Source organism: Calonectris borealis, chromosome 17 (assembly GCF_964195595.1).
Source record: "Calonectris borealis chromosome 17, bCalBor7.hap1.2, whole genome shotgun sequence".
Lineage (NCBI taxonomy): Eukaryota > Metazoa > Chordata > Aves > Procellariiformes > Procellariidae > Calonectris > Calonectris borealis.
Window position 1 is genome coordinate 12378066 of NC_134328.1, and position 23982 is coordinate 12402047.

Genomic DNA, 23982 nt, shown 5'->3' on the forward strand with positions numbered 1-23982 from the left:
ATGCTAAAAAAGATTCAAAAATTACTGATGGAGTGTGAAAATGCCTTAGAGAGGGTGAGAGAGAAACTCAGTTGGCTGAGTTTATCTGCCAGAATCGAGAATGTCTTGATTACAGTGCACAAGTATCTTCACGGGGAGAAAATACTGAACACTGCAGCTCTCTGATCTTAAAAAGAGCAACACAACAAGACTCACTGACTGGCAATAGAAGCCAGGCAAATTCAAATTGGAAAAGGCACAAATTCTTGAGAGAGAATAACTGTGTAATTTAGGAATGTTTCTCCAAAAACTGTGAACAGAACAATAAAAGTTATGATATTTATGCAAATAGCTTTTTCATGGCTTTTTTTTCTTTCAGAAGTATACTTCAAGGGGGGGAAACACAGGACAAAGAGGCTCCTGATGAGGCTTTCGTAGGGAAGTTTAGTCAGCATAGCCCATCCGTCGTGCAGAGTTGTGGAGCCGTGTCTAAACATCCAGCGCTGCTGGAGCCGCGTGGTGGTTCCCCTGCTATGGGAGGAGGTGGGAGCTTCCTCAAGTGTTGTTGCATAAGTACGTGATGTTGTCTTGTAACCTTTTACATCTTGTTAATGCCATCGCCACCTTGAAAGGATCTGTGGTCTTGGAGGAGTTTTTACACCATGCGGTATCTGAACACTTGCTAAGTTTAGTACATTTCCATACTATGTAAATGGCAAAAAAAAAGTATCTGGACACAAATCTCATTCTTGGGCGTAAATGTAGGGCAGGAATTGCCTTCCCCCTCCTCCACCCACCCTCCAAAGACAGCGCAAGGCTGTTCCCTACTCTTGCCACGGACATCGTTAGGTCCTGCAGAAACATGTCGCGTTGCTGATGTGAGTCACAGGAGCCTTTCCTCTAGGCTGCAGTGAGTGACCGCTCTAGCACGGTGATGGGAAACAGCTCTGCTGAAGAAAAAGTTCTGCTGGGTGTATGGTTTACATGAGATGCAGCTGCGCTACCCTGGACTTGCCCCGATTCACAGCATCTCAACGGGGACATCCCAAAGGAGACGCCACATCCTCCAGGATGCACTTCCAGTTCTTCAAATGCTTGCCCATGGATCTCCACGCAGGAGCAGGCAACAAAACACAACAACCCTTAGAAACAGGGAGGTTTTGCCTGCTGAACTAACCCCGGAGAAGTCTCCTTCTCCACTGATTGTAGAGGGAACCGCAGGCGAGGTAGCCAAGCCTGGCTTTTCTGTGTATCATCTTAGAAGTGTAACTGTTTATGTGCACGATTAATATTTGATCATGCCTGGAACATGCAAACATGATGACAACATTTTTGTCACAATTGTATGCATTTAATAAGCATCTCATTTGAATTATTAGTTAATGTACAAATCCCCCAAAAGTATTTTTATGTTATAAAACCCATAATTTATCTAAGTACAAGCTGCAAGTTCGTAAATACAGCATTAAGAAGTAGCTATTGCATAGCTGGTTTAACAAAATATCCTTTGTGAGTAAGATATATAGGCTTATTTGGAGAGGATTTAGCTACTGGGAGGAGGTCATCTCCAAGTAAGTTATATGCTTCTTAGCTGCAGCAGACAGGGAATATAATTTCTTAGTTTGTCCTTCTTGTCAGTAGAAATCAGTCTGACCTGACTGTGCTGTCCGATTCGAGTGTCTCCTCAGCTCGTTGCTCACTAGAGGCAGACTTTTAAAACATCTGTACAGGAATGAGGCTGGAAGTGACGTTTTGATTGAAAGGAGAGCTGGATTAACAACTGGCATGCCAGTACACTTACTAAAGAAGAGACACTGAAAATACATGGCCTGAGAAGACTCGTAAGCGATCTTCTGCTTCGCTCGGTGCACGGTGAGTGGGAGTCGCGATTGCCTGGCTGTGCCTTTGCCTGCTGGACAAGGCGGGCAGCGACGGGGGGCCATTGCTGACGTACCAAAGTGCAGCCCTGTGCTGCACTGGAAAAGCCAGAATAATGCAGCAAGGATGCAGTGTCTGCAGCTAGGTAATGCTGAAGGTTGGAGCAGCTGTGCACGTTTATTGTATCTTCTTTTATGACCAGGCATAACAGTCTGTCGAGGTAATGCTCTTTGAGGGCTGCTTTTTGTACGTATGTAAGTGGAAGATTGATTGTTGCATTTTTGTGTGCATACATACACACGAAAACTGCAGAAAATGTCTGTAAACTGCGAAAGGCATGATTAACCGTGCCCTTATCAAGAGCACTTGCTGACTGTTTATTGCTGACTGACTCTGCAGATCAAATTTGCACGAATGGCAATAAGGAGTATGATGGGAGGAAACTTAACCTCAAAGAAACCCAGCAGCCGACACTTTGGATGTTTGAATTACATCTGAATCAAGCTCTTGATTGAATCTTAACAATGTCAAAAGCTCAAAGCAGCAATTCTAATTGATGTCGCTTCCCCCCCCCCCCCCCCATATTGCTAAATTATCTATTTCAATGTGCAGCGCATCCCTGTCACTACATTAAATTTGTACTCAAAGAGAGGGGAGATTAGGCAATAACACCACAGGCATATCTTCTTGGCTTCGTGCACTGTTGTTGGGTTTTTTAAAAAAGTGTTTCCAAATCTGCGTAAAACTGATTCCAGATGTGCTCAGTTGAAGGATATAAAAGTCATGCTAGCACCAAGACTATCTGAATTCTGTGCTGTACCTGAATAGATAACTAGTCCCATCTTAAAAACAGAAGTGCTATAAACAATAAAAAGGCCACAGGCAAAGGTTTTAGTGCTTCATTCCCATTAGCATCCTTTTTTCCCAAGTATTTTAGACTAACATAGTTAGAGAATTCCTCTGACGCTCCAGCACACTGAATCAGAGGTGCCTGATACGACGTGGGTCGCTTGTCTGGGCTGTCAGGACTGGATCCGTCCGTGGGCCTTGCGCCAATGTACAGCAGGCTGCGGTCTTTCGTGTCTTGCTCCGTTTTGAAAAGTTCGTACTCCGTGTGGGGCAGCTTGATGCCCAAAGCCAAACATCCATTTGTGGGTGTTATATCCTGCTCCACCCCAGCACTCCAGCAGCTTGTCAGCCCACAGCTTCCAGGTTCTGAGGAGTTCAGCATCATCACCGTCACCTGGTCCATTGGTGTCACCCGAGCCTGCGTGACTTTAAAAGCCAGCTCTGTCCCACCTCTCACTTTGGAGGAGGGGATGCCTTGGGTGTAATGCCCGGATGCGTAGATGGTGAAAGTCGGCTGCTTGCAGAGTGGGTCGGAGTAGTGGTAGTAAAAACCTTCCCAGGTGTGGTTGTTACCGTGGAATATGAAGTACCTGGTGAGGAAAAGCACCGCAGGTCGGACCTCGCAGCGGGTGCTCACCCAGCTGCCGCTGAGCTGCATTGGCAGCTGAGCTCTGACGGGCAGTATAGGGGGGTGGTGTTCATCAGCTCTGTATATAATACCACAGGCCGGGCAAGGATGCACATGGTGCTGCAGAAGACAAAAAGTAACGTTTTTGTAAACTGATAGGCAAAAACTCCTTTCAGAATATTTTAAAAGCTGAAACTCCCCACTCCCGCACCAGGGTGTTTTTACCTGCAATGAACTTGGCCCAAGACTTTCAAGCAGATTAAGCGAGATAAAGCGCTGCCCTGGCTCTTTGCTATTCTGGTACGCGGGGCGGGACGGAGAGGTCTGTGCCCCGAGGCTGCGCTCTGCCCTGTGCCCCGCTGAGGACAGGCTGCAGGCAGGAGGAGAGGGCAAGGGCAGAGCTGCGGTGAGGGCAGGGAGCGCTCCCTCGCGCCACCCAGGTTGTTCCCCCGCAAGTCTTCTGCTGCAAGCTGCTGCGCATATCCATGGGTGAGGGTGCTGGGAGATGTCAGCTACGCCACGGCATTTCTGCACCGATTCAGAGAAACGATGCAGTCTTTTCGGCAATCAAAAAGGCTGTGAAACCTCACCTCGGGGAGGCTTCTGTGGCTGTACTACCCCAGGCTGAGGGCAGCCTCTCCAGGAGAGCCAAAAGCACGGCACGTTCTGCTTCCCCCTCGCCCCCTTCCCACCGCGGCCGTACAGAGCCCCTGCCCACGCTCCCGCATCTGCGGCTGCGTTTGCAGGTCGCGTCCGGGCGGCAGGTGAGGCGGGTCGGGAGGGAGGCAGGGGGTTTGCAGAGCCGCCAGCCTGGGCATCGCACCGGAGGCGGAGAAGAAAAGGAGCGACTGCAAAACGAGGACCTGACCTTTGCTGCTCTGCCTGTGCTTCGCGCAGAGCTCTGAGTCAAACCAGTCCTGCAGCTGATCCAATGCCAGGAGGTTTTTTTGTGCAGCTTGGAACTTTTTCGTATACTTCATATATCACAACTGATTTATTTTTAAATAACCAGGGTTTGAACATTGTATCATTTTCTAGAGCACAAGCTAATCTTTACTGAACTGTCGTACGCAACAAGGTTAAATAACTCGGTAGTTAGCTGTAGGGTGGGTAATTTACATGCAAGTTGATTGGAGTCTACTGTAATTTAGTCATTTTCAGCTTGCTTTACTGCTACTGTCACGCTAATGAGTGCTGACAGTACACAGTACATTATGGCTAAATAATCCCAGAAGTTGGCAAATATATATGCTCTCCTTAGACAGGAAATTCTTTGATAATGAAAGGTAATTTGGGGAGAATGGGTTTCTTTAAAACAGATATAAATTTAAGGGAACAAGAGTGATATTTTCCTAGAGAGGGTTAAAAAATAATTCCTAACATAGCTGTGTAACCCTCCCTAGCACAAGCAAATGGATGTTAGTTCAGGGAAAGAAAAAAAAAAAAGAAAAACCCTGTGCCCAATAAAATTATCACTACAGACATGGAGCCAAAAATCTTACTTGCTTAGACCAGTCGTGTGAAGTTATTTCTAATGTATGGCAGCTTCTAATTATCGCCAAGTGGTGACATCATGTGCTGGTCCATTGGAGAGCTGTTAGCTGATTAATTACAGTGCTATATTCAGAGAGTGAATTTCAGTATCTTTAGGTTTAGTTTTAAATTAACTTTTTAAAGTGTTTATGTTTACCATCTGGTTTTGCTCATATATATGGTTTTGGCCCAATTTGAGAATGTTACTTTTGAGGGGGTAGAGGGCTGTTGCGCTGTGTTTTTCAGAGTTCAGTTGGTGTAGTTTGCGGTGTTGGGGAAATGTTGCCCCAAAATAACTTTTTTTCAGTTAATTCAATTCTATCTGGTAAAGTTCAGGGAGGTTTTTTCACCCCATCTCACTGCTCAGTCATTTCTGAATTGATTAGCTATGATTCAGATGGAAATGTGCTTTCCTGGAAATAAACTAACCTGCTATAAAATAAAATAAATAAAATAAAATATAATAAAATGCAACCAAGCCTCCTGCTCAGTTTTATTTACGTCAAAGTGAAAGTCTGATTTCTGTGTAATAACATATTTGTATGCAGGGCAACTTCCTCTTCTAATGGCATTACACCGAGGAGTAATGATCTAATGGCAGATGTTGCTTCCTCGCTCCTCTCTCAACCTGGAGGACACGAGAGAGCGAAGGAGAGGGGAGGAAGACAAACGACAGAGCAGGCAGCCCCTAATGACGTGCAGCCCGAAGCTTTCACTGACTTTGGTGCGGGAAACTAGGAAACTGCATTTCCTAGGAAAACACAGCCAAAGAAAAGCCATTAACTCCAGGCCCATGGCAGCACAGGCTTGTTTCTGATGTTGGTTTTGCTGAGCTTTCACCCACCCCAGTCCCGCTCCCTCAGTAAGGGAGAGAGTGAGCCCCACGTGCCGTGGAGCACCCAGGCATCACCCTGGGAACCCAAACCTCCAGCCCCGCACCTCTTCATCTGCGTGTCCTTAGGACAGAAGGGGGCTAAGCGCAGGCAGGCGGTATTTTAACAGCAAGGAAATGACACGTGCTTGGCAAAGCCCATGAACCGATGAGGGGACCACGTAAACACATCGTCCTTACCACAGCGCTCTGCATAGGTCGCTGATAACCGGTCGGTCGGTAGTGGAGCCTCTCGACCCACTCCGTGTGAATGTCCCCGAGGTACAGCTCCTCCACCAGCCGGCTCCCGCTCTGCTGCGGCTGCAGCAAGGGCTGGTAATGCTTCTCCACCCGCACCAGGCTCAGCTCGTGCATGGCGAAGCCCAAGGCGGCAGTGCAGTCGCGCTCGGTCTTGGCGCTCAGCAGTTCGTAGAGGGCTCCGGGAGCCCAGGTGCGCCCCGGGGGCAGGAACCCGCTGCAGCCCTCGCCGGAGGTCTGGTTGATCCAGGCGGCCACCTCCCGCATGGCTTTCTGGCTGTGGAAAACAATGCCGACCTTGTGGAGGTGGTAGTCGGCCTCAGTGGCCCCGCGGGTGATCCAGGAGGCCTGGCGCAGGCGAAGCTTGCCCTTGATGACCAGCGAGTAGGAGGGGTCGCGACAGGAGGGGTCCCAGTAGTAGAACTGGTAAGCCTTGAAGAGGCGGTTGGCATAGAAGAGGTAGGATCGGGTGAGGAACTCAGGTCCCGGCCGCACCTCGCACCTGGGGAGGAAGGCAGTCCTGAGCCGCCCACAGCGCGTGGCCGGGGGTGTACAGGGTGAAATCCTCCCCGGGGGCACCCGGGGTGCGGGAAGAGAGGGGCGAGCATGGGTGGGAGCAGCATCGTGGGCAGGAGCCTCCCACCCGTGGGTGAGCCGCCCTTGGGTGATTTTAAGATCTGGGCATCTGCTACCAAAATGCGATGGTGCCAGACAGAGGATCTTGCGTTGTGCCACGTCCCCAGGGAGGAGTGCCGGGGGCAGGGGGGATGAAGGCTGCTCTGCCCATTTGAGCCGGGTGTGCTCATCAGCTGCACCCTAATGGGGGAGAGACGCAAGAGGCTCTAAGGGTGCTGGGGGGGGCAGGGGGGACCTCAGGCCTCCCTCCAGCCGAGGATGGGTGCTTGGGGAGGGGGGAGAGGAGGACAGGCTTTCTTTTTGTGGCTCAGCTATGGCTCTCTCCGTGCCTCCAAGCCCAGCCCGGCAGCGCCGGGGGGCGGGCAGGAACAGTGCAGAGGGGCTGGGCTGGGGCGGGGGGATTCGCCCGGGGGTTTGGGGTGCGTTCCCGGGGGCGGGGGGTGCCTTACCCGGTGGAGACCCATCGCCCCTCCAGGCGGGGCGGCAGCCGCGCCGCGATCCTGGCGCCGTCCTGCAGGTGGCGGAGCTGCTGCCGGCACCGCGGCTCCCAGCGCAGCGGCGGCTCCGCGGCCGCGCAGGCTGCGCGGGGGGAGGAGAGAGGGAGAGAGGGAGCGAGGGGGGAGGCCGTCAGCACCGCGCAGGTTGCGCCCACTCCACACCCCCCCCCGGCAGCAGGTTTCTCCGCGCTGCGGACCTCCTCCCCGCAGCAGGCTCCCGCAAGGCAGCGGCCCTGCACCGGGGCTCCGGGGCTCCGCGGTGCGGCGGGGGCAGGGGGGGTCCCGCTGGGGGCTCTCCTTGGGGCCGGCACCGACTGTTGAGGGTTACACGCCCTAGCAAATCCCCGGGGCTGTGCGGAGGGCTGTGCTCCCAGGCTAGCAGGGCTGTGGAGGTCTACCAGGCACCTACAGGTACAGCTCGGATCCTGCCAAGTGCTCGGCACTTGCGTTTCTTGACTGCTTCACTGACCCAGAAAACGCTTTGAACGCCATTGCCTCGAAAAACTCCTCTGGCTGCATTAACTAGAAGAGCTAGTTAAGAGAATGAAGCCCCCAAATGGGTTACCTAAGCAGCAAGCTCTTAGTTAAAGATACAGATTTTTTATTTTACTGTTTTCCAACTCGAGTCTCATCTGAATCCAACTATTTTTTAGATGAAATCTTCAAATAAAACTGAGTGCTCTTTGTTCGTGTTCTCTCTCTCTCAAGCTATTGTTGAAGCAGTAACTGAAACAGGGAATTACAGCATGGGAACATTAGACTCGCCTGTCGCCCGCCATAAGGACAGTAATTCTGTCACTTACCTCATTTCCCATAACAACGGATGTTATTGGCTTAGGGAACGTGTGAACACTCAGCTAAATCCTGAAGACCTTTGCATGCACGCATATGTACGTACATTCCTATATGTTATTCACTCTTTGCTTAAGCAAACTTCTGTTGCGCTCATTGTGAATTTGCTTCAGTAAGAAACTTGGGATTTGCCTCTTTTTAACACCGCAAAATGAGTTCTCAGTGAAGCTCCTCCTGAAACTCCACCGATTTCTGCTATCGTACGACTGTCCCGTCTGGCAGAGCCCGATCCCTCGGCCTGGTGGCGTTCAGCCCAGCCCAGGGCTGCCTGGGGTTTATGAGCCCAGCCGGGGTTTCCTCGCTCTAGCTGTACTTTGCAATTTGCCTAGTAGTGTGCTGGCAATTTTCAAGCCAACTTTTATTCACTACGTAGCAATGGTTAGGACACAGGTTGCTTTCCAACCTGCCTATCGGCTGGGAAGAGAGATCTAACATATATGTATTACCTTCCCACTGAGTGAGGATGCTAAACATTTGCACACCCTGTGCCTCGGTCAAGATCAAGATACTGAGTCACAACTGCTCCTCTTAGTCCCTGTGCGCCACATACATACTTCCATATAATCTGAACCATCCTGTGATCTTTATAGGGAGATTTGCCTAAACCGGACCCTTCACTGCGAAGAGAAACCCAAACCATCTGCCTGCACGTGAGAGAAATGGCAGCTGAGATTGTGAAAGGCCCAAGCCCGGCTTGGAGAGTGCAATCATCTTCCTAACAAGAAGTGTTTGCAGATGAAGCTAGTGCATACGGCTCTGCCGCAAACCATGGGCAAGACTACGAGCTGCTGAGCAACATCAGCAAAATTCCCTGGCTCACAAGCTCAGAATATAATACAAATATAATCGCTCAGGATATAATACAAATATAATCACTCAGGATATAATACAAATATAATCACTCAGGGTGAGATTCACAGCTGGGGTCTACCAGGGAGGCTCCCCCGATTCCCACAGCCAATTTATTCCGAGACAGGAGCCTCTCATCCCTGGCATCAACACATCCTACACACACAGGGTTAAATCCCTGTTACAAATCTTCAGCATCCAAGTTTGCCACAAATACAAGCCCTAGACCAAGTCAAATGGGAACTCGGTAATTAAACGCCTGCTGTGCAAGTCAGAGGCTCCTGAACATGTGGCAAAGCAGAGAGATTTCCACTCAAAGAGTATTTTATTACTAATCTAGTAGTACATAACTTAAGACTTACGTCTGATGGACAAATTCGGAGTCACTTCACTATGGCACTGCCATTTGCAACGGTTTTACATGTCACAGTAAGAGGGTCCTTGAAATGTATTTGTGTAGATTTAAGCACGCAAACCCTGAAACTACCACAACAGGAACAAACACATGGCAAGTGACGCCCCCGCTGAAGCAGGAGAGCAGTAACAGAAGCAGCCTACGTACCCAAAGGCCTGTGAAACTGGCCTTGGATTTTCTGTTACCTCACTATGCGCTGGAGTGCATAAACTAGCTGGAAAGACGCATTATTAGTGTTAAGGGCTCTTTTTGGAGCAGACTCACAATTGTACTGGTTTTATCACCTTTAAGGGCTGGAAGTGGTGAGCAGGGATAGCCAGCTCCTTCACAATTGCTTGCACTAGTGCTTCCTAAAAAGCAGTTCCTATGAGTCCTCATATGAAAAGGGGAAAATACCGGGTGACAAAACCCATTGCTATTAGTTAAACCTTTAATTTGGCAGCTGCAGCATCCGTGCAGGTTGCCCTATGGGTGCCCAGTTAGTAAGCCCATTAGGAGCTGAGGCTCTGCATCCCCATCCCGCTTCTGCCATGACTTTGCTCTGTGGTCTTGAGCAAATTTAATCCTGTGTGTTCCTTACTCCCGTGTCTTTTTTTACGCTCCTGCAAAATATGCCAACTTTCATCTGACTGACCTATCAAGAGGTCAGTTACTAATTATTGGCAAAGCTTTTGGAGAGCCTTCAGTACAAGGATAGTCCAAGTTGAATTACACTTAAACATGAAATCATTATTCTACAGAATACGGTAAACTAAAAAATAACTGTATTTGTGTTAAAGGTAATGGACTATAAGGGTCAAATTTGCTCTTGCTCGTAACCACAGAAAGACTCTAGAGGTGTTGGTGTTGTCTATAGCTATACCAAAGTAACAGCACAGAATATATCCCCATTCTCAACTCGCTAACTGCGCTCTGTGTGTGTTTATTGCAGCAGAAGCTTCAATATTTGACTAAACCCTTATTGCTACTTTTGGCAGAAACACTGAAAGTCTACATTGTTTGAGCGCACAGACACTTTGGCAATGCAATCACTACATTTTGACACATTCAATAGAAAAGGGAATTTTTATAATCAGGATCAAACTCCATGGGGAAAAAAAAAAAAGCCCCCAGAATGTAAATATTTGACATGATGGGAATTCCTAGGGATTTTATCTTACTTAACTGTACACAAGACTCCAAGCTGGATGCATCCTCAAACCAAAAGCTATTGGCTTGTGTCCAAATTTTGTGGCTGCTATTCTCTCTCAAATACTCCAGCCCAGCCCCACCAGATTCAAACATTCTTTCAAGCTGGAAAAGTTCAGTTCCAGACCTAAAATCTGTAGTTAGGGCACATGTCTATTCCAACAGCAGCATAAAGTGGCTGTCACTCATATGTCACTCTGTTACTCAGCCCTGGTGAAGCACATCAGAGCAGCTCCTCTCTCCATCTTAAGAGAGACACAAATTAACTGCTTAATAGAGTTCTTGAGCAGGAGGAAGGAATTATTCACAATTCATCTTCAAGACAAAAATACTCATTCATAGGAAAATCTAAAAAAAATCCCCAACTGTGATCTCTTCCACTCACTCGTTATCCCATCTGTCTGTATCGATTAACCACAAGCGTTTCCAGAGAGCTCCTCAGTACAGCAGCTAGACAAAACAGTATCTTTTTCCAGCTTTCCAGCGCGTGCTGCATCCAAAGTACTGGCCCAAAGTCTCCGAGCAATGGGGCTGCACAAGCACTCAGGCAATTAGGAATGCCAGTAACCAGAACGGCGGCTGATCACTGGAATCAGCAGAAACTGGATCAAGCCTTGAGACAACAGCAGTACCAAATACTGACCAACTATTCCATAGACTTATTTGTATAAGCGACTTTCAGAAAAATCAGACCCACGGCATCAAATGATAGAAAGGCAGAACTGGAAATTCTTCGCAAAGTAAGTTTTTGGTAAATTTAAGATGAAAGATTCCTAGGCAATGGCCAAGCCTGAAAATGAGAGCCTGCCAGTGGGGTTGTGCTACATAACTGCTGTATGCTCCAGATTCAGACTACTTCTCACTTTTAAAGGAAAAAAATACCAACCAGGAGAGAAATACTGTAATATGCCTTGTTGGAAACAAATCTTGTTTGTGTTCCTCCAAGCAGATTGTCTTTGGAAAAAAGCAAAGTTGAGTCACACATCTGTTTCTTTATAAATGGAGGAGAAAAAGCATACATTACAGTTTGCACCAAATTAGTTACTGTAGATCAACTCTTCTCTAGAGCTAGATTGCTTGATCTGTTACATGCTATTGCCTCCTATGGCCAGAATTTATTATTCCCATTTATAATTCTAATGTTTCAGTTAGTCACCCATTCACAGGGATAAGATCAGTGCCTGAAGTCATGGAGCATTACACATTTCTTCATTTAGAGATTACATAAAACCTTTGATATTTTCTGAGGAATGTTCAGACTGGAATGAAATGGACAATAAGAAACATATTAATATATTTGCATAAGTAAATTATACTTATCCACACAGACTTCACTGACAGAGCAAAATAGTGTTTCTTCAGCATTTTTCTCTCCTGAGAGCACACAGAATGGATTTTGGGTTAGGCACTAAAGGAATAAGCATTCTTTTAAAAGCAAAGAAAATGTTTGTATTTAGCAAATCAGTTTTTCTTGCATTTGTGTGGAGATTAAGTTAGTGGTGCTTTTAATTCACTCAGAATAAGGCATTCCCAAGAGAACAATTCTGTGGGAAGAGAGACATTTTATATTATAATATTATAAAGTTATAAAACTTAAATATAACCCACTGGGAGTGGAAAACAGTATCACAGCAGAACTTCGCATTTTGCCTATCTGCAAACTGAACCCAGTTCAGGACAGGACTTAAGCACATGCTTAAGTCTAATTGGTTTCAGTGAAACTTAAGCATGTGCTTGAAATTAAGCCAGTGCATGAGCATTTTTCCTGATTAGTAATGCCTCCCTGAATTGAAGCCAGAATGTGGTCAAGTGGTTGAGGGAGGATGCCAGTGCTTTCACTGGAGTACTGTTTGGCTTCTGGAAAAGTATTTCTATTATTCATCCCTTCTCTTATTTGTCTGTAAAACGAGTATAATTAATATAGCTGTTTCACCAGTCTGATGCTCAGTTCATGCTATTTGTAAAATAGTTCAAATTCACTAGATGTTTCTCAGTTATTCTCTCAAGGATGGCACAGTAAATGTATTACATGTTAGCTATCATAGGCAGAGAGCATCACCTTGAGTTTCCTGTTCGTAACACAGCATAATCATATATGAAATTCTGCAGATCCTAAGAGGGAACTCAACTGACTCAAAATTCCCAAGCAGCTCAGGATTTTAGAGAAATTTTCAAAACATACTTTCATCACATACTTTCAACACATTGGCAAACAGGTTCAGACATTGTGTTCTATGGCTTTTAGCCTAGCTTTATTCTGAGGCTGTGATCATTGCCTAATTTGTCTCATGTCCACAATTAAAATAGTGAAGCACTTGTGGTGAGTTGACTGGAGGTTTTTAAGGCACTAGAGAAGTAAATGTTTTGCTCTTGGAATCACAAAATCATTTCTTTCTCCTATAAGTGTCATGTCCAGTGACAGATGACAAGACAGATGGGATTTGTGGTAGGGAAGGGGAGAAGGGAGAAGGTATTCTTTCCTGCACCTCAAAGATCTTCTTCAGTATAAACTACATTTAAATAAAATGGCTTCTTAAAATTGCCCTCTCTAGCTGTTTATCTCAAAGAAAAAAAACAGGCCTAACACTGTAAATGGGATTGTGGGGCTTGGGCCCAGTTTCATTGGGGTCCATAAACAGGAAAGATCCCATGAGCGTTCCAACACAGCATCAGCACCTTATTCAGAAAATGCCCGTCCCCATAAACTGACAGTAAACACTCCCTCTGGAGAACGAAGGGATACAAAGGCGAAATGGGATGTGGAATATTCTCAAATGGAGGGAACTAAGCAAGACATGTAAGAGTTGGCATAGAGGACTTATGATGACAAATAAAAGCACTAGAGGCGGATGTGAGTACATCTTCCCAAGAGATCTCCGACAGTTAACGTTAATCAAAACGCTACACTTTTCAGTTACACAACAGAGCCTTACTCACCACATACTTGCTGTCCTGACAGATACAGGAGCCATTTCACCTCGTGTTTCTCCCTCCCACCTCCCAGAAGATATTGCGCAGGCTCAGAAAGAGGAGTCGTATGCTTTTTCCACAGCTAAATTGGTCAATGTCAAAAGATTTACCGGAGAACAGCTGAGCAATTCCATATAGCCTGACGGCTATATGGCCTGACGGCAGTTGGCCCAACCATTGTGAAGAGCTCAGCAGTAACCGGCCCTTAGCTCAGAGCCCTGTCCCGCTGCCAGCCCCGTGCCGGGCAGCCCAGCCGGGGGGGTCCAGGAGAGCGGACAAGAGTGCCGAGAACGGGGTCTTGCTGTGAGCCAAAATCAGAGAAATCACAGGGCTCCCCTGCAACAAGTCACTACCTCCACACAAACCTACAGGAAAGAGTCTGGAGGGAGAGGGATGGTTAATCAGGAGAGGTAAGAACTAATAGGATAATCCTATGTGCCTTCTTTTTCGGCATCGGCAAGCACTGAAAAAAGCAAATGGGTTCAGGCTACGCTAACACATCGTGACCTGTGTTAAACTCTGATCAGTTCTGCCATAGAAGTTTGGCACAGAAAAATAGATAACCAAAAAGCAAAAGAAACTGAAGGAAAGGAGGACGATGCTAGAGCTTTTTTCCTTGGACACTGGTGAACGTTTAAATTTTGTTTTGGTGAGATAGGTGAGACCATGGTGAGATGATCTCTAATCCCCTGGGTACCTAGATGGTGAGAGATTGGTGAGAACACATGGGGGAAAGCATTTATTTTCAAAAACAAAAGCAAACCAACTCAGTCCAAGGCTGAACAATACCCCGGGGGTACAATCGTGACTCAGTTAAATTCTAACTGGAATTCATATTCTTACCAAATGGGAAATATTACATCTATCTTCCTTAATTTAGATGAGCTGGAAACTCATTAGAAAATACAGCACATGGTTTTAAAATTAGTGGCACACCATCATTTCGAATGTATAGAGCACCCATGCAATTTTGGCAATTCCCTCGAACCCCTGCACAGACACTTTATTAGTGGCTATCGTGGCCATTTTTAATAGTGATGGCTAAGCATATTTCTTCCTGGAGCGCTTTGAAGAGCGGAAGCGGTAATCAGGCCATGGCTTGGCTATAAAATGCCAACCTCATTTCGAACATCTAAATCACTCACATGGACCATAAGCGCAGAGAGGACCACCCACCACATAATATTAACATAAATATAGCATTTACCCGAAGCAAAAGGAGCAACTGGAACTGGCGGGAGTTGAGAACAGAACAACAAAAAATGATTAGGGGGTGGGAGGGATTGAGTTACGAAGCAAGATTACAAGAACAGAGTATATGTAGCCTGGCTGAGTGACGGCTGGGGCAAGATGGACATGATAACAGCCTATAAATATTCACAAAGCATAAACACCAAGGAAGGGAAGGAATTCCTTGCAGTGAATAAAGAGGTTCTGTTGGGAGTGAATGAAGAGAGGAAAAAATGTGTTTTGTGTATCAGGGTAAACTTCTTGAGGCACAATCTAGTAGGCAGCGCAAGTCCACTTGCTTGGCAGGATTTTGAGGGATTGAACAAAGCATTAGTACAGCAGGGAATAACCCGCTCTTGGCAGGGAGTTGGCGGGATACTCTGAGTGGCCTTTCAGTCTCCCACTGCCATGGAGTCATCCCAGTTCCCTGCTCCCACGGGAGACAGCTGCTGTCCTGTGTAAGCACTTTGTTTGCCGTCCTGCTCATTGAAATTACTGCCTGGCCTCCATGGGACTAGAAATATGGGCCAGACGCACAAAGGCATTTAGGTGTGTAAAGACATAAGCGACTGCAATAGGTACTAAACTGCTGGACACAGCTGGGAATCCCAGTAGGTCCCTGCAATGTCAAGGACGCACCATTGAAAATCTAAGTCCAGGAAATTAGACTATAAACCCACTAAAGCAAGAACGATCCTTTTGTTCTCTCCTTATTTAGCACCTAACACGACAGGATTCTTGGCACTCCTGCAAGGATACTGTTTAGAGTAACAAAAATAGGATCTAATAGGATCTAATAGTCTGAGGCTACTTGGCTCTCGAGAAGCCAAGGAGGAGAAGGGCATTCAAAAGCAGTCATAGAGGAAGGTATCCTCAGAAAAAAAGCTCTGCAGAAAGGTGGTAAATTGATACATAGCCCAGACCAGAAATACGCACACGTGTTTAACTTAGAATCACAAGTGACCACAGAGAAAGGTTACTTGTTCAGCTGAAGCACAGAATTAAAGTTACTTCTAACATGTGTTTTGGGGTCTGGGTGTGGTTTCTAGATAGCCTGAAATTTCAGTCTACTGTTTTGCCTGTCAACATTAGCCAAGTTTTGATGTGTTCCAGTTCTCTTAAACACCGCCGACAGATGCTGAAATCAAAGTTGACATTCAACCTATGCGCCGCATAATCTAATAACGGGACTCGCGCTACTCAAAACTAACAAAACCTAGGAGCTTTTCTTCAGCAAAACTTTGCGGTCATTTGTATTTTCATCTGTCTTTTCCAGGGAGTCTAACTGGGAAAAACAATTTTTTCTCTGAAAAAGCTTGTCTGAAAAGCTTTAAAAATAATATGTCATTGTGTTTTTGTATCAACAGGACAGAAGAGACACTTAAAAGCCATAACCTGCCACTGTCCAGCACTTGGGGATTTGGTAAGAGTGTGAACAAGGTGAATCCAATTGTCTCCGTGGGGAGCTTGGTGTATACATTGATCTTAGAGTACGGGGTGAAAGCCCGCTTCCAAGGATCTGTCTTTGACTTGGACAAGGCCAAAATGTCACACGTTTGTCAGTGTTTGTTATTAACCCAGTAGAAACCATAGGGGACTTTTTCAGTGATCGACCGAAGGGATACGCTCAAGTTTAAAGGATTATTTTAAAAATGGAACTCAAGCAAATCTCTTCAAACACTCAGCGGTGAGACTTCTGCTGATTTATGTACCATCACACCAGTTGTAAGTCGAGAGCTGTTGTTGCACTGATCCAAATGTCTATCTAACAGTGCCACAGGAGCTGAGCTTCATTGCAGCATTCTCAGTTTCAGCTGAATTCAAACTGTGATAATTTAATAAGCTATTCACTGAAAATGAGAAAACATCAGTATGAAAGACATGATTATCACACCATCACCCTGCTAAAACTCAAAAACAATGATGGATTTCAACCCTCTTATCACTTAACACTCTGAAGCTTTGGCATTTCAAATAGACATCAGAGTTTCTTTCCTAATACACAGAAACAGAACTTTCCTAATTTCACATTTTAGACCATGAGACCTTTTAACTCCTTAAAGAAAAAAAAAAAGATTGCAGATTACTAACCCCTCAGATCTTACACAATTTAAACTCGAAGGAGCTGTTCTACGAATCATATTTTCAGTTTCTGGCAGCACTCAGCCTACAGAAGAAGGGTTACACATTAAAATTCTCACATTCTCACTGTCAGTTTCTTGGTGTTACTGTACCTGAGACGCACCATCTTAAAATCATGAAGTTAGGGTTTATCTTTTTTCATAGCTTTATCTTCCTTGGCAAATAAATAAGAAGACCAAAGGAATTGCGTAACAGCATTGTATAGGTGCTTCATAATTTTCAGGTTGATTTTTAGCAGTGATTGTATCTATCATCTCATGCATGAAAGCGTTGTCTTTATAGATGACATATGCTATGTTGTGGGGAAACACAGGATCCCACTGAAAGCAAAATCTCTTTCCAAACTTTGTTCTGCCAGATGCAGCCTCCCCTAGCATTGGATTCCAGCTTTGGTTTTCTTCATAGCAATTTCTGGCTTTTGAAAATCTCCTTACTCAACAATTTGTGCTTGTGGGGAAAATATAGAAACCACACGATATTTTTTTTCACTTGTGCTTTTTTTACATCTCAGCGCTGTTTTCATCTATATCCATATACTTTGAAACATGGCTAACCTATAATTATGGAAAGAACAAATAGAGTCATATCACACGATCCGGCATAATACATTAGTTGTTGATTTTTTGGCCAGCTTGAGAAATGAAGAATAAAAACCACCAACTTGGTAAAAATAAATTAGCTAAGTACACATTGCCCAAACACATATTTGAATCAAAGACAATGATGTTAATTTAATAGTAAGTACATATATATGCATGTGTAAATACACACACACACAGATCTGTATTGAATGTACTACTATCATTCATGGGATTCTCTTCCTAATCTCATAATTCAATGCAACTGCTGATCTTATCTTACCCCAACACTGTAATTTTCAAACTTAAAAATAAACATTGAAAGCAAGAATAGATCTTTTATGTTAAACCTTATAGGAGAAGCTACACAAGAAAAATATCACTGTGGTGTTATTGGAACGTAAAGACTTTAATGAAAGCTTAGGTAAAACTCAGCAAGTCTCTGGGGACATTTCCAGGAATGAGTGATTCTTTGCTGGAGGAGACTCCAAAATCAGATTCAGTTACCTAACTTAAGTACTTTTTCAACTAATTATGCACTGGTGTCATGCTCATGCTGATGTTCAGTTTTATGCAAAATACAGAATGCCAGTTTTGCTCACAGTGAAGTCACTGGCAAACCTTGCTTTGATTTTAATGAGTTCTGGATCTGATTTAGCTATTTAAATATCTGTTTTAAGGTCCAGCTTCTGTTCTTAGTGAAATCAATGGAAATTCTCTCACTGACATCAGATGGAAGAAGCACAGGGTTTAAATTAGATTGGACTAAAATAAATTGTATGAAGATTTAAGAAAGAAGTATTCTAATTAGACTTAAGTGAATAATCTCACTATGAGGGTGGTGAGGCACTGGCACAGGTTGCCCAGAGCAGTTGTGGATGCCCCATCCCTGGCAGTGTTCAAGGCCAGGCTGGATGGGGCTTTGAGTCACCTGGTCTAGTGGAAGGTGTCCCTGCCCATGGCAGGGGGGTTGGAACTAGATGATCTTTAAGGTCCCTTCCAACACAAACCATTCTATGATTCTATGAATCTTACATAATGCACTGTATCAGATCTCTGAGCAGAGCAACTTGAGCTACTAAAATATATTTCTTAACCTGTTAAGCCTTATCTTTTGAGGAACAACATATGATAAAGACCCCACATAAGGAGGACAGAAAAGTAACCCTATAAAAGTACCTTGCTAAGAAATTGCTTTCTGTAGTCTGGTCCTTTACACTTAATGCAAATAATGTCCAATAGCTGTCACTACACGATTCTTTTGGAATGATCACTAAACTAAGCCCTGAGCTGGAGAAGCAAGTCAGTCTGATACTTTGCTGCCCAAAACCTCAGATGAGTAAACGAAGTGGTAGAAAGGAAGCTAGCAGCAGGAAACCCAGGTGTCTGGATTTCCAATGTCCAGACTGCATGGGGGCCTCAGGGGCACTCTCCCACCCTTCCTTTCACCTGCCCCTTCTGTTCAGGGGTGCAGAGTCTCAACCCAGGGTCTCCCTTGCATTTCCTAGGAAAATACTCTGTCCAAGGATGGAGAAGCCTCCCTCAGGCTCTGCTCCTTGTCATAAACAGAAATCATTTTGCCTTTTTTCACAGCACAGTTGTCTTTGTTCTCCCATATGGTCTCTTAAGCCAGAACCTTTTCTTCTGAAACTGCTCCAAGAACTGTGGGGTTGAAAGATGCCTTTCTGAAAGGGAGCCGCAAAGCTGCAGCCTGCACTGCTCTGAGGGTCTGTCTGCACAGCTGGGGCTCGGTGGCATGTCCCTGGAGCAGAAGACTACTTGTGAAGTTGTTCCTTGCTGGGGCAGGTGCTGGATCCTCCCAGGGATAATTCCCAATTCCCAGTGAACCACCACTGAGAATCACCTCTGAGCCCTCCCTGGATCTAAACTCAGCTCAAGCATTCACCATGCTCCGTGCTCCGGACAGGAGCAAGCTGCAATAGCACAGGGAAAACCCGACAGGGTTTCGGGGGGGGGGGGGGGGGAAGCGACCCCCACCACTCTGGGAGCCTCGGGTGGGAGGTGGAGGCTGAGCCCCAGCCCAGCACCGCCCTGGGCCGCTCAGCACCGGACCTCCAGCCCTTCGGGCATCTCCACACGCTGCTCAGAGGTGGGGGACGGGAAAGGCTTCAGGGCAGCCCGTCGGCGGGGAGGGCTGTCCCCCCTCCCCGGCCCCACAGCTCGGCAGCATCCCCGGGGCTCCGGGCTCCCTCCGGGGCTCTCCTCGCCCGTCCTCTCCCCAGGCAAACGGTGGTAGATGGTGCGGGGCACGCCCGGGGACGCTGCCCTGGCTTCTGGGCGGACGCTCCGACCGGACACCGCGGGTGTGTACGGCGGAGAAACGCTCCGCGGGCCGGGCGGGCATCCGAGGGGAAAGCCGGGCAGGGAGCGAGCCAGCGGAGCTCCGGGCGCCAGGTGCCCCCTGCCCCGCCGCCAGCACGGCCCGGGGCGGCAGGGGCACCCCGGGGACCTCCGTCCCAGAGCCGGCCCCACGGAGACCCGCCTTGCAACTTCCTTGCGCCCTCCTTGCAATCTTCTCGCACCCTCTTCGCACACTCCTTGCAACCCTCCTTGCCATTTCTTTGCACCCTCTTTGCAATCTCCTTACAGCTTTCTTGCATCCTTCTTGCCATTTCCTTGCGCTGTCCTTGCACCCTCCGTGCACACTTCTTGCACCCTCCTTGCACACTTCTTGCACCCTCCTTGCACACTTCTTGCACACTCCTTGTTATTTCTTTGCACTCTCCATACAATCCCCTTGCACCCTAATTCCTTGCACCCTCCTAGCAATCCCCTGACCCCTTCTGCCCCTTCGTAGCGCCCGGGGGGAGAGGGAAGTGGCGGGAAGCCCTCCGAAGGGACGACCCCGACTCCGGCACCCGCTCCCCCCCCCTCCACCCGCCCCAGAATGGCAGCGGTCGCCGGTGCCACCTACCTACGAGCAGCCCGGCGAGCCACCAGCACCGGACCATGGTGGCCGCTCTGTTTCCTCGCCGAGCCGGCGGCAGGAGAGGCGCGATCGCCGCCGGTGCCCGCGGAGCTCAGCGGGGCGCGGCGCCCGGCGGCGCAGCCATGGGCCGCCTCCGGCGCTCCGATGCCCGCGGCGGCGGGACCGCGGCTTCAGCCCGCCGGCGGGAGGCTGAGCGCGGGGGGGCAGGCTCCGGAGCAGTCGTCCCGCTCAGCCCCAAGCCTTGCGAAGGGAGAAAAAAAAAAAATATATATTTTAAAATAAAACACCACAACCCACCCCGCCTTCGCTGTGGAGCGCGTCCCCCCGACTGCTGATAGCTTTAATGGAGCTTGGCAGCCACAGGTTCAAGTTGCCAGAAGAGGTGGAGACTCCGCCGCCTGCGCCCCACATGCGGCCGCGCATCGCACACGCGGGGGAGGAGGAGGGCTGCCCCGCCGCGCCGCCGCCGGCCGACCGGCACCGGCACCGGCACCCCCGACCGGGACCGGCACCCCCGCCTCGGGGCCGGCACCCCCGCCTCGGGGACCGACACTTTCCCCTCAGGGATCGGCACTTCTCCCTCAGGGACCAGCCCCGACGGCCGCCCTGGCCGTGGGGCGCCATGGCTGCAGCATGCCGCTCTGTGCCTCAGGGGCCCCCGCGGCGGGCCGAGGCGGGTGTCACCCCCGCCTCACCCCCACCCGTGGCGGTGGGGCTGCCCCGGCTCCCCCGAGGTCTCGGAGGTCGCTGTGGAGCTTGGGCCAGCTCTCCTCAGCGTGGCACTGTGAGGGGATCATCCCCGCGTCCCCACGGCCTCGCCCTCCTGCCCGCTGCGGGCCGCTGCTCCCTCAGACCTGACAGCCCTCGTTCATCTTCAGCCTCGGCTGCCAGGGTCGTCAAGAGAATGGGGCCTAAAGCCCTTAGAAACCCTCTCAACATCCCACGCTGAAAAAATACAGGACCCTTTGAAGGTGACTCCGAAGTACCTGCCTCAGGCGGCGCTCGCCCAGGGCCCTGGCGCCCATGCCAGCCAATTCCCTTTCCTTTCCATTACCCAAACGAGGCTGCGGGACAGAGCCGCGATTGATAAAGGGCTTATAATCGGCTCTTGGCACGAAGCTAAGCACAAATCTGAACTCAGACGCGTCTAGGACAAAACAACGCTTCTCCTTGTCTGTATTGATGTTTAGCAATGAACTGGAAACGAGGTGTTGGCTGGAGGTGAAGCCGGTCCGTTCACTGCCCTTCGAAGACAGTAAAACGACGTCTGTCCGATAATGCGGGGAGTGGGTTGCCTTTGGAAGCGGTGAGGGGAAGAGGCTGTGCTGTGACTCTGACAGTCTAACTCTCATGCCGGTGTCGGCACTGAAGTTTGAGGTTTAGTGCCCTTTTCCGGACTGAAAAACTAGGTTCGGTTTTTGCAAATGAACTCAAGATACAGGCATGCCCCCAGCAGAACCCCAGGACCCTGCAAACGCACTTTTTCTAGTGAAACTGGCTGTTTCACTGGGTAAAGGGAAACTTTAGGAGAAAAAAAGCTAGTCTTCAAGTTCACAGCAGTACTCGCGTTGGTTGCAATGAGGAGAAGAAGTCGAGGCCTGATTCTGCAGTCACATCTTTGCTCAGCAGAGGCTTCAGCACGCTGGGGTGAGGTCTCAGTGCAGTGGGTTTATTACTTTGTCAAAAATAACGCATAACATCTTTAATGAGAAGTGGGACAAACTTATCTGTCATGGGTGCATAAAGAATTAAAGTTTAATGATACTTGCCAAGATAAAAATAACAAAATCCATTTGTAATGCAGGCACTCCTTCTTCTAGCTGATGTTTTTATCTCTTTTTGTTTCTCAAATTCCCCAAACCAGTCATTCTCGGTAAATGTCCAAACCACTGTGGTTTTATTATATTTACAAATACATAAATTACCAAATGCATAGGCAAAAGAGTTGTCCTTTATAATGATGCTAGAGAGAAAGGAATAATTTTGCAATAATTTACCCTTACAAAGCAGGACATGTTCTTTTCAGACATAGTCAACTGAAACCCAGAAAAATGATGGTACAGGTAATCTTCTACCGGTAACAAACTTTGATTTTGGCTATGCGCTTCTCGTATGACACTTCCAACCTCTAATGCTAATCTCCTCCATTTCTTTCAGAGTATTTTAAGAGCATTTGTTTGAGGGAGGGAATAAAACTAAACCAGAGCAGTTTTTACACAGGTGTTTGAAAATTTTAATAATCATATGTAAACTATCATGAGCTTTTATCATATATCAGACTAACAGGGCGTAGCGATAGATTTCATTCATATGGCCTCTTTCATCCCTGCAACTCCCAAGGGACCTTATCAAAGTAACCAAGTCACAAGCACTTTTGCTTTGGAAGAATGCCTCCTGCCACCATTGCGTTGCAGAGCTGCCTGAGCACAGCAATGCAGCTGTTTCGCAGCGCGCCGCCCCGGGAGGATGAGAAGAGTGCCACAGCCTGTTAGAAATACCGGGAGGATTTAGACAGGCGATCGAGTCTTCCAACCTGGAAGTCTGCCAGGACATCAGGCTTAAATTCTCGACTTGTGTAAAAGTTGCTGGGTAATCTTCAGCTCCTGCAGAGGACCAGCAATGTAAAAATGCCTATAATTTTTATTATCAAATAATTACAGACTACCTGCTGGGCAAAGCACGTGGAGGGAGACAAATGATTGCAAATAGCCTGTAATTCCAGCAGAACTCTGTAGCCTGATTTACGTATTCAAAGTGAATATAAGGTGTTCCTATTCTGATTCAGGAGCACTTTGCTCACGCTGCTGTAAATACTAACACAGCTGCAGGGTAACTGGGAACCAGACCAAGGTGTTTTTACATTAGCTATGCTTCACTTGCCTGGCACCTTGTGTAATATTAATTCCTGTGCAAAACAGGTACAGAATATTTGAACTCAGAATCATGCACTCGTGTCAGCAATACAGGGCAATGAGTTGCCTAGCCCCTGAAGGCCAAATATTTTCTCTTCCCCTTGCCAGACTAGCAAGGATAGGCAACCACACATGAAGGCAGCAGGCCAGGAAACCAAAGATTAATAAGCCAACAACTCTGAAAATACTGTTTGTCTGAAGAAAGGGATCCTCTGAGTAGATACTCGGGTTCCCGAAAAGCCATGTCCATAAGCCGTAGCAACTCTGCTTCTGAAGTTCAGTCTCTAAGAGGTAATACCAAGGGGTATAATGTTCGCAGAGCTGAAAATACTGGGTGACCTGAAAGTGCTGAGTATGTGCATTTACAACTCATGTTTACCCTGTAGAACCACTTGCACTCTATTTCAGTTTCAGGGGTGTATTTTATGGGGCTATGGGAATTAGTATGCCCTAACAGCTTTCTAGGATAGCCTATATGTTTAGGCACAAGACTACCGCAAAAATGTTAGTGGAAGCACAATATTAAAAAAGATCCTTCTTAACATTCAGACTCCGTTTTCATCCAGGTAGTTTCAACTGCTATGGATGGTCACCTGTAAAATGTTGTTCTGCATCAGGATAGAGTTTAAAGGCACAGACAACATCTTTCTCAGTGCCTGTGAATGACTTCCAATCTACAGCTTCTTTTGTCACATCTCAGCCAAGAATAGATGGAATTGAATAATAAAACCCAGTTTTGAGTGGCTTGTGGGAGAAGAACTAGATGT

At 47.4% G+C, this 23982-nt stretch overlaps 1 protein-coding gene across 1 annotated transcript; it reads right to left on the reverse strand.

Annotated features, from left to right (window-relative positions):
* Positions 1–1313: 1313 nt before the first annotated feature.
* APCDD1L (APC down-regulated 1 like) lies at positions 1314–20664 on the reverse strand. Its single transcript, XM_075166589.1, has 4 exons — positions 20289–20664; positions 7082–7211; positions 5940–6498; positions 1314–3454 (listed from the first exon to the last, which is right to left on the reverse strand). Exons 1-4 carry the CDS (start codon positions 20323–20325, stop codon positions 2690–2692), a joined length of 1491 nt encoding a protein of 496 aa, XP_075022690.1. The 5' UTR covers positions 20326–20664; the 3' UTR covers positions 1314–2689.
* Positions 20665–23982: the final 3318 nt, after the last annotated feature.